Consider the following 19256-nt stretch of genomic DNA (forward strand, 5'->3'; position numbering starts at 1 on the left):
CAATATTTATACCTTTAATACATGTTGGTATCTCAGGCTCCCAAGTACTGTTCGCACTACAGACAATTTTGTTGCTGCCATTAAGCTTAAAACCCTCGTTGCATCTATATACAATCGTCGCTTTGTAGTAAAATTTTGGTCGAAGTCCTGAGACTATCACTCCATTTTCAACATATGGATATACACATTTGACCACTGAAAAACGGAGAAATTCCAGAATTAATGGAAAGCTGCTTTCACATAGGACCAGAAAAACTAGTGCAAAGTAATAATTTCCAGTGGAAAGAAAGAGGAATGAAAAGATGTTTATTGAAAAAAAAAAAAAAAAAAGACTTTGTGCATTTGAATTCCAGGTGAACAGATCTGGAGAAATCTAATAACCTTTTCCCACCTAAAACAGGCTGTCATTATAGTTTATTTGCTTTCCTACATTTTCTTTCCATTATTGACAAGTTTTGAGAAAGGTCTGAGTACCAGACACAAATTCAGGGTAAGTTCAAAAGAAACTTTCAATGCTCTTTAGCTCTAGGATTTTTTTTAAGATCATGCTGACACTAACTGCGGTACCCTGCTCTTTTAGAAAGGCAGCAAAAACTTTTCTTAGAAGGTAATATTTGAGCTCAAATTTAAAAGTTGAAAAGAAGCTAGCCATGCCAAGATATGAAAAAGAATGTTCTCAGGTGACAACAACACACAGGAACTGGGATGTTCAAGAAGTACAAAGGCCAGTGGAGTTAGGGCAGTGTTTTCCAAACATTCTGGACTGTAACCCAGAGATCAAGAAATACATTTTGGGCTTCCCTGGTGGCACAGAGGTTGAGAATCTGCCTGCCAATGCAGGGGACACAGGTTCGGGCCCTGGTCTGGGAAGATCCCACATGCCGCGGAGCAACTAGGCCCGTGAGCCACAACTACTGAGCCTGCGCGTCTGGAGCTTGTGCTCTGCAACAAGAGAGGCCGCGACAGTGAGAGGCCCGCGCACCGCGATGAAGAGTGGCCCCCGCTTGCCGCAACTAGAGAAAGCCCTCGCACAGAAACACAGCCAAAAAAAAAAATATATATATATATATAAATAAAAAATTTTTAAAAATTAAAAAAAAAAAAGAAATACATTTTACATTGTAAACCAGGATATAAACAAACAGGCCTGAGATAACGTTAAAAATTACTACTTAGCCCTCAGACCAGTGTACTCTGATATTTCCCATTCTACTCTACTTCTTAAAAAGTAAAATACTCATCCTGACCCTCTAGGATTCAGGATCCTAGATCCTAATGGGTTTGGCAGAATTTAGGAAAAAACAAAATCAAGAAACACTGGGCTGGGCAGTGAGTTCAAGAGAATATCTTATGAGATTAAATCTGAGTAATAGATGAGGGCCAGATAATACACTGCCTTTTAAACCAGAAGAGTGTCCTTTCTCCTTTCTTTTGGGTCTGAATTTCCATCAGGTATTATTTCTCTTCAGCCAGGAGAACTTCCTTATCAATTCTTATAGTCCAGGTTGGCTAATGACAAATTCTCTTAGCTTTTGTTTATCTGAAACTGTTTTTATTTCACCTTCAGTTCTGAAAGATTTCTCTTTGACAGAGAATTCTAGGCTGTTTTTTCTTTCAGCACATTAGCAGAAATTATTGCCTTGTAGTTTCAACAGTTCCTTAACAAAAGTCAGCTGTCATGTCATTCTTACTTTGGGTGAGGAGAGGGAGGATGTAATATGTTTGTGTTTTGTTTTTTGTTTTTCCCTCTCACTGGCTACTTTTTCTTTTGTTCTCAGTAGTTTTACCATGTTGTGTTTAGTTTAGTGGGGGTTTCTTGGTAAATTTTTGAAATTTATTCTGCTAGGGTCAGTGAATTTCCCAGACCTGTGGGGTTGTTGTTTTGGATCAAATTTAGATAATTTTTGGCCAGTATTTATTGAAATGATTTTCTACATTTTTCTCTCTCCTCTCTTCTGAAACTCCAGTTACATGTATGTTTGACTCTTTGCTTTTTCTCCCAAAGGTCTTTCTCTCTGTTTCTTATTTTAATCTTTCTTTTCAAATCATGGTGGATTTCTATTGCTCTGTCACTGATATTTTTCACTGTTGGGCCAATATGCTCTTAATTGTACCTAATGATTTTCTTCTAAGTTAGGTTTACTAGATAACAAAGTACATACAGTAAATCTCACCCTTTTAAGTGTACAGCTGTATTAGTTTTGATCAATTCAAATAATCATGTAATTACCTGCACAATAACAAAAGTTCCATTATCTCCAAATACTTCCTCATGCCACTTTGTAATCAACCCTCCCCACCTCTCGACCACCTTATCCAACCAGCCAACCACTAATCTGTTTTCTGTTCCTATAACATTGCTTTTCCAGAATGTCATAATGGGATCACAGCCTCTGAGTATGGCTTATTTCACTTAGCATAATGCATTTGAGATTCATTCCTGCTGTTGCATGATTCAGGAGTTCATTTCTTTTTATTGCAGAGTATTACTCTATTGTATGGATGTGGTATAGGCTGTTCATCCATTACCAGATGAAGGACATGTGGACTAATTCCAGTGTGGAACGATTATGACTAATGCTGCTGTGAATATTCTCATGCAGCTTTCTATATAAACATACCTTTTTATTTATGTTGCTGAGTTGTATGGTAAATGTATATTTAACCTTATAAGGAATTGCCAAACTGTGTTCCATAATGTTCATACCACTTTGCATTCTTACGAGCAATGTATTAGAGCTCCAATTGCTCCATATAGTTGCCAGTTAATGGTATTGTTAGTTTTTAGGTTTTTTTTTTTTTAATTTCAGCCATTCTAATAGCTGTTTAGTGATACCTCACTATGGTATTAAATTCCATTCTGTAATACTAATGATATCAAGCAACTTTTCATGTACTTTTTTGGCATACATATGTCTTCTTTGGTGAAATAGATCTATTCAAATATGTTGCCCATCTAAAAAAAAATTGGGTTCTTTTCTTATTGTGTTTTGAGAGTTATTTATATATTGTATACAAGTCCATTAGCAGATATGTATTTTGCAAACATTTTCTCCCAGTCTGTGGCTCATTTTATTCATTCTTTGAACAGTGTAATTGAAGCAGAAGTTTTGAGTTTTTAATAAGTCCAATTAATATTTTTTCTTTAAAGAAGAAGGATCATGCTTTTAGCATTGATTTAAGAAATCTTTGGCTAAGGCAGTAATATTTTCTACGTTTTCTAGTAAAAGCCTTATGGTTTTAGGTTTTAGGTTTTACATTTAAGTCTTTGGTTCATTGTGAGTAAATGTTTGTCTATGGTGCTAACATAGGTTGAGGTGCTTTCTTCTTTCTGTGCATAATGTATATCAAATTGAGCCTGTAATTTTACCATTTTTCCAATGAATTGTTTGTATATCTGTGATGAAATCAAGTGCACATATTTGAAAGGGTCTATTTCTGGACACTATTCTGTTCCACTGCTCTACATGGCTATCCTTTCACCAATACCACACTGTCTTGATTATATTCCTTAGAGCATGGTTTATAAGAAGTCTTGACATCAGGTAGAATGAAACGTCTATAATTTTTTTTTCAAATTTATATTGACTATTCTAGTTCTTTTATCTTTCTAAATAAATTGTAGAACCTATTTGTCAAGTTCTGCTGGGATTTTATGGGATTGTGCTGAATTTACAGATCAATTACTGACATCTTTATTATATTGTGTCTTCCAATCCATGACCACTGAATTTTCTCTATTTATTAAGGTTTTCTTTAATTTCTTTTATAAGTGTTTAGTTGTTTTTACCATTTAAATATTTCACATACGTGGCTAGATTTATATGCAAGTATTTCATGTTTTGGAGCTGGTATAAACAGTACTTGAAAAATTTCAATTTCTAATGGTGTTTTAGTAGTATATAGATATACAGTTGATTTCTGTATGTTGATCTTGTATCTTGCAACCTTGCTAAAACTTCAGCCATTCAAGTTTTCTACAAAAACAATCATCATAAGTGAATGAAGTCTATTTTATTTTTTACTCTCCAATATGTATGCCTTATTGTACAGTCTAGGAACTCCAATACAATGCCGAACAGCATGGTTAACAGTAGACATCCTTGTCTTGTTCCATTTTAAGTAAAAATAAACTATTCTTTTACTATTAAGTATAATGTTAGCTGGGGAATTTTTATAGGTACCTTTTGTCAGCTTCAGGTAGTTCCCTTATATCCTTATTTGCTGAGTTTTATAATGAAAAGATGATAAATTCTGTCATACACTCTTTTTTTTTTACATCTATTAAGGTGATCATGTGTGGTTTTATTTTATTTTTGTTTTTTTGGCACATGATAGAAGATGTAATCTTTAAAATAAACATTACATTAGGCATTCTATTTGCAGCAGAAACTGACATTCAAAGAAGTTAAACAACTTACAGAGCTAATGAGAAGTGGAGACAGAATTGTCCAATATATTCAAGGGAAGGTTTGTCTAAGCAAATGGCTCTGGGCTCAAATAAGGGAGGATATGCAGCATACTCTAAGCTCTCATTAGTTCTCTCTCTTTTTTTTAAATTATATATATATATTTTATACAGCAGGTTCTTATTACTTACTATTTTATACATATTAGTGTACACATGTCAATCCCAATCTCCCAATTCATCACACCACACCGCCCGCCTCCCCCCCACTTTCCCCCTTTTGGGTCCATACTTTTGTTCTCTACATCTGTCTCTATTTCTGCCTTGCAAACCAGTTCATCTGTACCATTTTTCTAGATTCCACATATATGCGTTAATATATGATATTTGTTTGTCTCTTTCTGACTTACTCCACTCTGTATGACAGACTCTAGGTCCATCCAGCTCACTACAAGTAACTCAATTTCATTCCTTTTTATGGCTGAGTAATATTCCATTGTATATATGTACCACATCTTTATCCATTCGTCTATCGATGGGCATTTAGGTTGCTTCCATGACCTGGCTATTGTAAATAGTGCTGCAATGAACATTGGGGTGCATGCGTCTTTTTGAATTATGGTTTTCTCTGGGTACATGTCCAGTAGTGGGATTGCTGGGTCATATGGTAATTCTATTTTTAGCTTTTTAAGGAACCTCCATACTGTTCTCCATAGTGGCTGTATCAATTTACATTCCCACCAACAGTGCAAGAGGGTTCCCTTTTCTCCACACCCTCTCCAGCATTTGTTGTTTGTAGATTTTCTGATGATGCCCATTCTAACTGGTGTGAGGTGATATCTCATTGTAGTTTTGATTTGCATTTCTCTAATAATTAGTAATGTTGAGCATCTTTTCATATGCTTCTTGGCCATCTGTATGTCCTCTCTGGAGAAATGTCTATTTAGGTCTTCTGCCCATTTTTTGATTGGGTTGTTTGTTTTTTTAATATTGAGCTGCATGAGCTGTGTATATATTTTGGAGCTTAACCCTTTGTCCGTTGATTCATTTGCAAATACTTTCTCCTATTCTGAGGGTTGTCTTTTCATCTGTTTATAGTTTCCTTTGCTGTGCAAAAAGCTTTTAAGTTTCATTAGGTCCCATTTGTTTATTTTTGGTTTTATTTCCATTTCCCTAGGAGGTGGTCAAAAAAGATCTTGCTATGATTTATGTCAAAGAGTGTTCTTCCTATGTTTTCCTCTAAGAGTTTTATAGTGCCTGGTCATACATTTAGGTCTTTAATCCATTTTGAGTTTATTTTGTGTACGTGTTAGGGAGTGCTCTAATTTCATTCTTTTACATGTAGGTGGCCAGTTTTCCTAGCACAACTTATTGAAGAGACTGTCTTTTCTCCATTGTATATCCTTGCCTCCTTTGTCATAGATTAGTTGACCATAGATGTGTGAGTTTATCTCAGGGCTTTTTATCCTGTTCCATTGATCTATATTTCTGGGTTTTTTGCCAGTACCATATTGTCTTGATTACTGTAGCTTTGTAGTATAGTCTGAAGTCAGGGAGTCTGATTCCTCCAGGTCCATTTTTTTCCCTCAAGATTGCTTTGGCTATTCGGGGACTTTTGTGTCTCCATACAAATTTTAAGATTTTTTGTTCTAGTTCTGTAAAAAATGTCATTGGTAATTTGATAGGGATTGCATTGAATCTGTAGATGGCTTTGGGTAGTATAGTAATTTTCACAATTTGATTCTTCCAATCCAAGAACATGGTGTATCTCTCCATCTGTGTCATCTTTGATTTCTTTCATCAGTGTCTTATAGTTTTCTGAGTACAGGTCTTTTACCTCCTTAGGTAGGTTTATTCCTAGTTATTTTATTCTTTTTGTTGCATTTGTGAATGGGATTGTTTCCTTAATTTCTCTTTCTGATCTTTTGTTGTTAGTGTATAGGAATGCAAGAGTGTTTTTTTTTTCTTCTTCAAAGTTTCTTGATATGGTAAATTGCACTGATTAATTTTTAAATTTGAATCATCCATGCATTCATGGAATAAATCCTACTTAATTATGATGTATTCTTATTTTTTTATAGGCGAGGATTTGATTTCTTAATATTTTGTTAAGAAGTTTTAGTTCTATGCCCATTTTGGATATTGTCTGTAATTTTCTTGCAATGTTTCTGTCTGTTTTTGGTATCAGAGCAGTGCTGTCCTCATGAAATGAGTTAAGAAGTATTCCTATCTCTTTAGTTTTCTTGAAAACTTTGTGTAGGGTTAATACTATTTATTCCTTAAACGTTTGGTATAATTCCCCAGTGAGGACATGGGGCCTGCAGTACGCTTCATGAGAAGGTTTTTTATAATTTTTTATTGAAGTATAGGTGATTTACAATATTGTGTTAGTTTCAGGTGTACAGCATAGTGATTTGTTGTTTGGTTTTTCTTTAGATTATATTCCATTACAGTTTATTACAAGATATTAGATATAATTCCTTGTGCTATATAGCAAATATTTGTTGCTTTTTTATTTTACGTATAGTAGTTTGTATCTGTTAATCCCATGCCCCTAATTTGTTGCCCCCCTCCCTTTTTCCTTTGGTAATCATAAGTTTGTTTTCTACATCTGTGAGTCTGTTTCTGTTTTGTATATAGAATCATTTGTATTATTTTTTTGACTCCACATACAGCTGATATCATATAGTATTTGTCTTTCTGACTTACTTACTTCACTAAGCATAATATTCTCTAAGTCCATCCATGTTGCTACAATGTAACTATTTTATTCTTTTTTAACGCTAAGTAATATGCCAATACACACACATACAGACACACAGACACACACAGACACACACGCAAAACATCTTCTTAATCCAATCACCTGTTGATGGGCACATGGGTTACTTCTATGTCTTGGCTATTGTAAATAGTGTTGCTATGAACACTGGGAGTGCATGTACCTTTTTGAATTAGAGTTTTCACTTTTTCCAGACATACACCCAGGAGTGTGATTACTGGATCATAGCTCTATTTTTAGTTTTTAAAGTAACCTCCAGACTGTCTTCTTTACTGGCTGCATCACTTTACATTCCCACCAACAGTGCAAGAGGGTGCCCTTTTCTCCACACCCTCTCCAACGTTTATTATTTATAGACTTTTTGATGACAGCCATTCTGACCAGTGGCAACACCTTGTGGTTGTGATTTGCATTTCTCTAATAATTAGTGATGTTGAGCATCTTTTCATATACACGTAGGCAATCTGTATGTCTTCTTTAGAGAAACATCTATGTAGGTCTTCGGCCCATTTTTTGATTGTGTTGTTCATTTTTTTTAATATTGAGTTGTATGAGCTCTTTGTGTACTCTGGATATTAACCTCTTGTCATTTGCATCATTTGCAAATATTTTCTCTCATTCTGTAGGTTGTCTTTTGGTTTTTTGATGGTTTCCTTTGCTGTGCAAAAGCTTTTAAGTTTGATTAGGTCCCATTTGTTTATTTTTGCTTTTGTTTCTTTTGCTTTGGGACACTGACCTAAGAAAATATTGCTACAACTTTTGTCAGAGTGTTTTGCCTATGTTTTATGGTGTCATGTCTTACATTTAGGCCTTTACACAATTTGAGTTTATTTTTGTATATGGTGTGAGGGAATGTTCTAATTTCATTGTATTACATGCAGCTGTCCAGCTTTCATAGGACCATTTGTTGAAGAGACTGTCTTTTCTCCATTGTATATTCTTGCCTCCTTTGTTGTAGATTAATTGACCATAGGTGCATGGGTTTATTTCTGGGTTCTCTACTCTGTTCCATTGAACTACAATGGAGTATGTTCTCTACTCCATTGATCTACATGTCTGTTTTTGTGCCAATACCATGCTGCTTTGATTACTGTACCTTTGTAGTATAGTCTAAAGTCAAAGAAGGGTTATACCTTCAGCTTTCTTCTTCTTTCTCAGTATTGCTTTGGCAATTCTGGGTCTTTTATGGTTCCATATAAATTTTAGGATTATTTGTTCTAGTTCTGTGAGCAATGTCACAGGTATTTTTATAGGGATTGCATTAAATCTGTAGATTGCTTTGGGTAGTATGGCCATTTTAACAATAGTAATTCTTCCAATCCAAGGGCACAGTATATTTTTCCATTTCTTTGAATCACGTTCAGATTCCTTTACCAATGTTTTATAGTTTTCAGTGTATAGGTCTTTCACTTCATTGGTTAAGTCTATCCCTAGGGTTTTTTTGTTTGTTTTTAGACGCAATTTTAAATGGAATTGTTTTTTTAACTTACTTTTCCTGAACTTTCATTATTAGGGTAAAGAAACACAACAGATTTCTGTATATTCATCGTGTATCCTCCTACCTTGATGGATTCATATATTAGTTCCAATAGTTTTTGTATAGAGTGCATTCTCTATATAGAGAATTATGTCATCTGTAAATAGTGACAGTTTTACTTATTCCTTTTTATTTTGGATAGCTTTTATTTCTTTTTCTTTTCTGACTTCCAATACTATGTTGAATAGAAGTCGTGAGAGTGGGCATCCTTGTCTTGTTCCTGAATTTCAGGAAGGCTTTCAGCTTCTCACCTTTGAGTATTATGTTAGCTGTGGGTTTGTCATAAATCACCTTTATTATGTTGAGATATGTTCCTGCTATACCCACCTTCATGAGGGTTTTTATCATGAATGGATGTTGAATTTTGTCAAATGCTATTTATGCATTTGACAAAATTTCCTTCTGCACAAGGATGGTTCAACATATGGAAATCAATCAATGTGATACACCACAATAACAAAAGGAAAGACAAAATCTACATGCAAGAAGATTTAAGTTGTCAAATTTACAGGCATAAAGCTGTTTGTTTTATTCCCTTACTGTTCTTTAAATGTCTGCAGTATATTTAGTGATCTCCTTTTTTTCACTCTTTTTTTTTTTTTTTGGCTGTGTTGGGCCTTCGTTTCTGTGTGAGGGCTTTCTGTAGTTGTGGCAAGCGGGGGCCACTCTTCATCGCGGTGCATGGGCCTCTCACTATCGCTGCCTCTCTTGTTGTGGAGCACAGGCTCCAGACGCGCAGGCTCAGTAGTTGTGGCTCACGGGCCTAGCTGCTCTGCAGCATGTGGGATCTTCCCAGACCAGGGCTCGAACCCGTGTCCCCTGCATTAGCAGGCAGATTCTCAACCACTGCACCACCAGGGAAGCCCTCTTTTTCACTCTTGATACTGGTAATTTGTATCTTCTGTTTTCCTGTCAAACTACCTATAGGTTTATCCATTTTATCAATCTTCTCCAAGAAGCAGATGTTGATTTGATTCTCTCTATGTTATTTCTCTTTTCAATTTCATTGGTTTTTTTTCTCTGTCTTTATTATTTCCTATTGGGGTTTAAGTTGCTCTTTTTTTTTAGTTCCTTATGGTAGAAGTTCAATTATTGATTTGAGACTTTTCTTTTTCCAATATAAGTATTTCATGGTTTAAATATCCTTCTAAGCAATGCTTTTGCTGTATCCCACAAGTTCTGATATTTTGATATGCTGTGTTTCATTTTTATTATATTCGAAGCACTTTCTAATTTCCCTTGTTAATACTTTGTCTTTGATTCATTTATTAGTTGTAAGTGTCTGCATAATTTTCAAATATTTGGGGATATTCTAGATTTATGTTTTGATTTCTACATTCATCTCAGTTTAATCAGATAATGTACTCTGAATGATTTCAATTATGTGAAATTTGTTAAAAATTATCTTATTGCCTAGAATATGGTATTAGAGAATGTTCCATGTTCACTTGAGAAGAGTAAATATTTTGCCATTATTCAGTGGACCCTTTCTTTCAAGAGAAAAAATCCCTCCAGTGTCTCCCTGCTTTTGATCATGCTCTAATGCCTTAAACATTGTTTTTAAGTTAGATTTGCCCAGAGTTTATAAATCATATCTGTAAGACAATTAATCTTTTACAATGTACACTATGATTTCCTGTAGCCAAAACTGTCAGACTTCTTGTAATACAAGATAACACTTTCTTATGTTTAAGAAAGTGTGTGTTGAATTTTTTGATGCTTTTCATGGAAAAAAGTCCTAACTCATGCATATACACAGTAGTTCACAATATATAAATTGGAATGCCAAGAACCTGTGGGGTGAGAGGGGGGAAGCTCTACAAGTAGAAGTATTTTTTACTTGATTTGACCGATATTAAATTAAATTAGAAACCAATTTAACAGGAGGATCAAGCACATATGGCTGTTTTTACTTGTACATAAAACAATTTACAAAGCGTTTCTACAGTATTTACAAATTAAGAAGGAAATAAATGGAAATATTATTACCTTTACATTGAGGAGGGTCACGACTCCATTTGTCATTTCCAATACAAACAAGCTTGCTCTCTCCAACAAGTGAATATGGATCTGTTCCATTTGAAGCATCACAACTATAAGTTACTACTTCATTGTATTCAAATACATCCTTGTGGCTATTTGTGTATTTTCCATTTAGAATTTTTTCAGGTGGTTTACACAAAATTTCTTAGAAAGGGAAAAAAAAGAAGACATAAAAGGCAAAAGGAAAGGTAAAAGATTAAACACCAATCAGTAAAGGTCTATGAATTGCCTTCAATAAATTCATTAACATATGATTTCTACAAGCTAGTTGTGAACCCAATATCCATTTAGAAGGTTTCTATGAGAAAGAGTATTATCCTAAATTCAAACTATTAATTTAGAAGTGAATTATTTAAAATAAAACTAATTTTCTTAAATAACGACATTAAAAATCTATATGAAACACATTTATTTATCTGCAAGGCCATACTAAGTTTTGTTCTCATCATAAGAGATGATGACAATTTAATGGTATAATATAATTATGATTAAAAACAGAACTCAGTGCTGGTTGAGAAACACTTCATAATTTATAAATATATCTATTCACTAAATCAGTTCTTCACATTAATACCAAGTATTATCGTCATTTTTCACTTTCATCCTTACAAGTGTATGGTGAAATTTTCCAGAGGCTATATAAATTGTGTGATTTTGCAAGAGACTGAATCCAGATGTCTTCCTTTAAGCCAGATATGGAAGAAATTTGCAAAATTGTAAAACAATGCCACTATTTGTTTCGGAAATTTTTGATTTTTCATAAAAGTATGTTGTATATACTAACAGGTATTGTGCTTACTCTTCTTAAAAATGAATAATAACTATTTTAAAAACTGTTCAGTTTTAATTCCAATATAATAATAGCAATAGACATAACCCACATAAAGAAAAGTCCATTGGTGTCTATGTTAATTTAAAAGCATAAAGGGGTCCTGAGGCCCAAAGTTTGAGAACTGCTGCTCTATATTCTAAAGAGAGAATACACTTACTTTCACATATTGGAGGATTATCACTCCAGTTCACAGTACTTCCAGAAATCTCACAGTATAGAATACTTGGTCCAATTAAGAAATAACTAAATGAGAAAAGAAAAGTTACTATGTTCCTTAGTAGTTACAAGATGGACATAATAATGAAAACAATTTTATATGGTTGTTTTCCTGCACTATAGTAATTTGAAGGAGAAGTTCCTTAAACAAAATATAATGTAAGTGCTAACTAAATATGCAACTTAATTAAATAGAGTTTCTGCATGTGAGCACACATTGGCCCACAGCAAAATGTCTAAATTACTCTGTCATGTTGTCAGTGTAGCCCCTCTGCTATCTCTGGCAAATGCATCACACGTTCACTTCTCTACCCTTTTGCTCACACCATTCTGCTCAGTAAGGACTGAGCAGAGAGATCAGGGCCTAGAGCTTGCCTGCCTGGATTCAAGTTCCAGCTCTAAGACTGACTTATTTGAGCTTGGGCAAGCCCCTTACGCAAGGTTCTCTTGCTCAGTGTCCTCATCTATGAAAAGGGGAGTAACAGTACATACCTCATGGGACTGTTTTGAGGATTGGATGAGTTAGCATCTGGCATGTAGTGAGTACTAGGTAAGTTGTAGCTTTTTTTAACATTCTTTAGATTCTTTATTAATATTCAGAATACACGCATACCTCATCTTACTGCTCTTCACTTTATTGAGTTTTTAACAAATTGAAGGTGTATGGCAACCCTGCATCAAACAAGTCTATTTGTGCCATTTTCCCAAAAATGTTTGCTCACTTCATGTCTCTGTGTCACATTTTGGTAAATTTCACATATTTCAAACTTTATTACTATTATTATACTTGTTATGGTGATCTGTGATCAATGTCTTTAATGTTACTACTATGACTCTGAGGCTCAGATTATGGTTAGCAATTTTTGGTAATATAGTATTTTTAAATTAAGGTATACACATTTTTTTTAGACATAATTCTATTGCACACTTAGCAGACTACAGTATAGTAGAAATGTATGTAAAAAACTCATTTGATTTGCTTTATTGCAGTGGTCTGCAAATGAACCTGTGAGATCTCCAAGGTATGCCTGTACCTTTCTAGTAGTAGTTCAGGAATACTACACGATGAAATATTCTCCAATGATTTAAATTCATAATACACTCTTCTCCTTCTGGACTCTCATTGTAATGATCATGAATGATTCTATCTATTTGGTACTTTTCATTTACTATTTTACTCTGATGCCTTTCTATATATACTCTGTTTCTCAAAGAGGGCTACAACTTCCTTGACTCTACATCTTAAATGTTTGGTGCCTAATAGCCTCTTCTATATGTTCCAGTGGAACATTCACTGGATATTCCGCTATTTTTACTTGATCAAGTTAAAAAATACTCAGTGTAACTGCCTTTCCCCCTTCCAGAGGACTTTTCCCCAAAGGCTAATTCATTGATTCTAGATTATAATGCGTTAGGAGAGGATTCTGGGATGATGGCAAAATAAGTGGCAACAGGAATCTGTCTCCCCACCTTCATGACGACACTGACAGAATCTGCCTGATATCACTATTTTGGAAGTCTAGAATCTGTTCATGGCTTGCAATTACCAGGAGAAGACTTAGGTAAATTAGCTTGATTTCAGTCAATTTTAGCTCTTAGCACAGTGGCAGCTACCTATCCCCCCACCCCAGCTGGCATCTGTACACGTGTTGCTAGAGCAGCTTATAAGTAGCCTGTGGCAGCTAGGGTGGGCAAAAAGGAATCTGCCCTCCAAGTATCAGGGATTTGTGCTCTTATCACTGCTGCTTCTGATCACAGAGAAGCAGAAAAAGAGGTGGGCAGCCTTTGTTGTCACACCTCCCCCAACTTTTTCAAGCTCCTTCAACACTGGACAAATGATATCCAAGGGATTTAAAATCCAGCATCCTTTGCCCCTCTCCTTCACTTTTACTTTTTTCCACTAACAGGAGCCAGACATTAAACACTAGGACATTCAAAAATAACTGCTATGTGGAAAAAAATTAGAAAATGATTCCGCCTGCCAAGAGAAAGGCTCAGGAAAAAACTGAGACGACCTTCAAGTTTATATGTCAGGCTGCTCCTCAGCACAGAGACACCATACAACAATCAAAAAACCAAACCAAAACAAAAAAACCCATAAAACAGTAAGCTCTAGGTAGGGGGCAGAATCTGATTTCCAGAGTTAACACATTATTAGATTCAAATATTGATTCAACAAAAAAGTTGTAAGACATACAAAGAAACGGGAAAGGAAAAGTATGGCTCATACAGTGGAAAAATACATGAACAGAATTTTTTTCTGAAGGAGACCTCATGACAAATCTAGCAAACAAAGACTTTAAAATAAAGGTCTTGTGAAGGCACTCTCAATGGAAATTAATGGATGCCAGTTCTGCCACCCCATTTTTCTTCAATGAAGCAGCCAAACAGCAGACACAGAGATGCAGATCTTTGTGAAGACCCTGATGGGCAAGACCGTCACTCTTGAGGTCAAGCTCAGTGTCACCATTGAGAATGTCAAAGCCAAATCAAAGACACTGAGGACATCCTGCCTCACCAACAGAGTCTGAATTTTGCAGACAAACAGCTGAGGTTGGCCGTACTCTCTCAGACTATAATATCCAGAAAGAATCCACTCTACACTTGGTGCTTCACCTGCAGGGTGGTATCATCAAGTCTTCCCACTGCCAGCTTTCCCAGAAGTACAACTGTGACAAAATGATCTGCTGCAAGTGTTATGCTCACCTGCACACCAGTGCTGTCAACTGCCACAAGAAGAAGTGTGGCCAAACCAACAAACTGTGCCCCAAGAAGGTCAGATACATCCTCTCCACTGGCTCTTCTTCTGCCCACAGGGTTGCCCCCTACCTAAGCCCAACCCTGGAGCCTCAGTAAAATTTGAAAGAAATAACTGGATAAAGATGCACAAAGAACTAAAGGAAAAAATGTAGAAAGTCAAGAGAACAATATGTGAACAAAATGGAAATATCAGTAGGAGCTAGAAAATCTAAAAAGAATCCAAAAGTAAATGCTGGAGTTGAAAAGTACATTAATGGAAATGAAAAAGTCACTGGAAGAATGAAAGGCATATTTGAGAAGAAAAAAGAATTAGTGAAATTGAGATAGGGTAATGGAAATTATTGACTCTAAGAAACAGAAAGAAAAAAGATTGAAGAAAAGTGAACAAAGCCTAAGGGATCTGTGGGACACCAACAAGCAGACCAACATATACACTGTTGGACTCTTAGAAGGAGAAGATAGAGCAAAAGGGACAGATAGAATACTTGAAGAAATAATGGCTGAAAACTTCCCAAATTTGATAAAAGAAACAAATATGCCAAAAGCTCAAAATTCTAAGTGCGGGTCTCTTTGTATTCATCTTACTAAGATACATGATAATCAGACTTCCAAAAGGCAAAGAATGCTGAAAGCTGCATGACAGAAGTGAATCATCACATACAAGGGATACTAATTAAGATTTGTCATTAGAAACTCAGAGACCAGAAGACCGTGGATTGATATAGTCAAAGTGCTAAAAGAAAAAAAACAAAAACAAAAAAACTGTCAACCAAAAATCCTCTATCCCAGCAAAACTGAGCGTCAAAAGTGAGGGAGAAATTAAGACATTCCCAGAATCCCAGAATTAAAAGCTTAGCAAGTCTGTGACCACTATGCTTCTCAAGAAGAAATACTCAAGGGAGTAATGAAAAAGGAATGAAGGGACTCAAAGCCCTATGTATAAATAAATATCTCAGTAAAAGTAAATACAAAGGCAATGATAAAAGCTAGCATTACTGAAACAGTGGTTTGCAACTACAATTTTTGTTTTCTATATGTGATTTAAAAGACTAAATTTTAAAATAAATAAATAAATTATTAAAGTAGAAGCTAGTATGCAATTATTTGTGTAGAGGGTAGTATGATATCAACAACCAAAAGGCATGAGGATGGAGCTGTAAAGGACTGTTTTTGTAATTTATTGAATTTAAGCTGGTATAAATTTAAACTGGAGTGTTATAACTGTACAATTTTGTTTGTTGGTTTTGTTTTGTTTTTTTTGGCCTCCCTGTGAGGCTTGTGGGATCTTAGTTCCCCAACCAGGGACTGAACCCGTGCCCCCTACAGTAGAAGCGCAGAGTCCTAACCACTGGACCGCCAGGGAATTCCCATGTACAATGTTAAATGTATAATAATTCCCATGGTAACCACAAACAATATAACTATAGAATATACACAAAAGGAAATGAGAAAGGAATTTAAACATTTCACTACAAAAATCAACTACACACAAAAGAAAACAGTAATGCAGGAAATGAGGGACTAGAAAAAAGCTATAAAGCATATAGAAAACAAGTAGCACAATGATAGATATAAATCCCTCCTCGTCAATAATTATATTAAGTGTAGATGGAATAAACTCTCCAATCAAAAGACAGAGATTGGCAGAATGGATAAAAACACATGGTCCAACTATATGTTGTCTACAAGAGACTCACTTGACATTCAAAGACACAAATGGGGTGAAAATGAAAGGCTGGAAAAAGATATTTCACACAAATAGTAACCAAAAGACAGTAGAGTAGCTATACTAAAATCTGACAAAATAGACTTTAAATGAAAAAGGTTACAAGGAACAAAAAAGGAAATTTTATATTAATAAGGATTCAGTACTAAAGATATAACAGTGATAAACATTTATGCACCTAATGACAGGCTATCAAAATATATGAAGCAAAGAATGACAGAATTGAAGGGAGAAATATGCATTTCTACATAATATTCATTTCTGCATAATAGTTGGAGACTGCAATACCTCACTCACAATAATGGATAGAACAACTAGACAGAAGATAAATAAGGAAACAGAGGACTTCAACAGCACAGTAAAACAACCTGATCTCACAGATATATACAAAGCACTCTACCCAACAACAACAGAATACACAGTCTTTTCAAGAGCATGTGGGACATTTTCCAGGATAGACCATATGTTAGGTGACAAATTAGAAAACAAATTAATGTTACTCAAAACATAATTAATTATTTAATAAATAATTAATAATATAATTGTTTTATGCCACAAATTAATGTTAATAAATAGATTTTAAAAGACAGATATCATAAAAAGTATATTCTCTGACCACAATAGGAAGAATTTAAAAATCAACATCAAAAGGAAAACTGGAAAATTCAAAAAATTGTGAAAATTAAACAATATGCTTTTAAACAACCAATGGCTAAAAGAAGAAATCAGGGCAATTAGAACGTACTTTGACATGAATGGAAATGAAAACATAACATACTAAAACTTATGGGATTCAGCAAAAGCAGTGCTAAGGGGGAAATTTATAGCTATAAATGTTTACATTAAGAAACGATAGCTCTGAAAAAACAAACTAAGCTTACAGTTTAAGGAATCAGAAAAAGACAAACCCAAAGTTAGCAGAAGGAAGCAAATAATAAAGATTAGAACAGAGATAAACAACAACAACAAAAAGAGCGAAACAAGAGAGAATATCAATGAAACTAAAAGTTGGTTCTTCAAAAAACGTGACAAAATTGACAAACCCTTAGATTGACTAAAACAAAGAGATTAGACTCGAATTACTAAAATCAGAAATGAAAGCAGGAACATCACTATAGATTTGACAGAAATAAAAACTATGAGGAGAGTACTATGAACAATTTTATGCCACAAATCGATAAACTAGATATAATGGACAAATTCCTAGAAACACAAAACCTACCAAGACTTAATCACAAAAACAGATAATCTGAATAGATCTGTAACTAGTAAGGAGATTGAATCAGTAATCAAAATTCTCCCAATTAAGAAAAATCCTGGATCTGATGGTTTCACTGGTGATTTCTACCCAACATTTAAAGGAGTAATACCAATCCTTCTCAAACTTTTCCAAAAAACTGAAAAGGAGGGAAGTCTTCCAAACTCATTCTATGAGACAAACATTACCATGATGGCAAAATTCAATAAAGGTACTACAAGAAAAGAAAGCTAGAGACCACTATCCCTTAAGAACACTGATGCAAACAACCTCAACACAATACTAGCAAACAATTTAGCAGCATTTTAAAAGGATTAAACATCATGACCAAGTGGGAATTATTCCTAGAATGCAAGAGATGGCTCAACACATAAAAATCAATCAACGTAATATGCAACATCAAAAGAATGAAAGGAAAAAAAAAGCACATGGTCACCTCAATTGAGGCAGAAAAAGCATTTGATAAAATTCAATACTTTTCATAATAAAAATACTTAACAAACTAGAAACAGAAGGAAACTGCCTTAAGATAATAAACTCCATACATGAAAATCCAACAGCAAACATCATGCTCAATGGTGAAAATCTGGAAGTTTTCCTCTAAGATCAGAACAGGCATGAACAACTGCTTTTACCACTTTTATTCAACATGGTACTAGAAGTTCTAGTCAGAGTAATTAAGCAAGAAAAAGAAATATATTTCTAACTTGGAAAGAAAGAAGTAAAATTATCACAGTTTGCAGAGGATATGATCTTCTACACAAAAAACCCTAAAGATTACACACATACACACACACACACACACACACACACAATGTAAGAACTAATAAATAAACTCAGTAAACTACCAGGATACGTAGACAATATTAAAAAACCAGTTGTGTTTCCATAGCATATTACATTTACCTTTTAAATTCACATTTTTTATAAATGCTCAGTATCCCTAACATATGCTATTAAAAGAGCCCTGTAAAACAAAGGCTATTATTAAATCCTCAGTACCTCTTTTTGAGATGCTTCACTCCTTTGTAGTAGTTTCAAAAATAAGGTTTTCCAACTAAGAGATCTTGATCAATATTATTGTCTAAGCTTACCAGGTCACTTTTGGTCTCGTGACATCTTACAGATTACTTTGATATAAGAATATCTCCAGTTGGCAACTCTACCTCCCAGTTCCATAAACCTATTTCACCTCTGAGAATTGGGCATTTTAAATAGGGTGCATTGTGTTGTCAAGGATAAAGTCACCATGATTAACACATTTTTAATGCTTATGAGAGGTTTATTAATACATATACTAAGTATTATACAATTTTACTTCCCTTCAATTTAAATTTCTTTCTACTAGTTACACATCTTTTCAGTCTCCATAAAAAGCCCAAGAGTTATTTGGCTACAGTATGACTTGTCACACAGAAAGCAAAATGAAATCAACTTTGTGGGAATGCTTAAGAAGAGAGGCAAAATGAAAACGGATTTAGTAACATATAACATTATTTCCTCTAAGGAGCATCCTACTTACCCATCATTACAAACATAGTGAACCTGTGAGCCAAACAGAATACTTCCATTTGGGTACTGTACTTGGCCATTTGTGGGATCCCCTAGGTTAGGACACTGTTTTCCTAAAAGGAAAATTTCAAATTCATTGTTTTATACCAGTATCAAAACCGATTTGAATCAAATTCAAAATT

General features: G+C 34.6%; 1 protein-coding gene and 1 pseudogene across 3 annotated transcripts in view; one reads left to right on the forward strand and one right to left on the reverse strand.

Moving 5' to 3' along the window:
* The window catches only part of LOC132374815 (membrane cofactor protein-like), a 54532-nt gene that overhangs the window by 19426 nt on the left and 15850 nt on the right, over positions 1-19256 (reverse strand). For all 3 annotated transcript variants that reach the window (XM_059939064.1, XM_059939071.1, XM_059939055.1), the window contains exons 3-6: positions 19085-19187; positions 11760-11845; positions 10717-10914; positions 13-195 (exon numbers count right to left, since the gene is read on the reverse strand). In XM_059939064.1, the coding sequence (XP_059795047.1) occupies positions 13-195; positions 10717-10914; positions 11760-11845; positions 19085-19187 (570 nt within the window). The remainder of the gene's footprint in view (positions 1-12; positions 196-10716; positions 10915-11759; positions 11846-19084; positions 19188-19256) is intronic.
* On the forward strand, positions 14206-14674 carry LOC132347339 (ubiquitin-ribosomal protein eL40 fusion protein-like; annotated as a pseudogene).

The sequence above is a fragment of the Balaenoptera ricei genome, chromosome 1, assembly GCF_028023285.1.
Source record: "Balaenoptera ricei isolate mBalRic1 chromosome 1, mBalRic1.hap2, whole genome shotgun sequence".
NCBI lineage: Eukaryota > Metazoa > Chordata > Mammalia > Artiodactyla > Balaenopteridae > Balaenoptera > Balaenoptera ricei.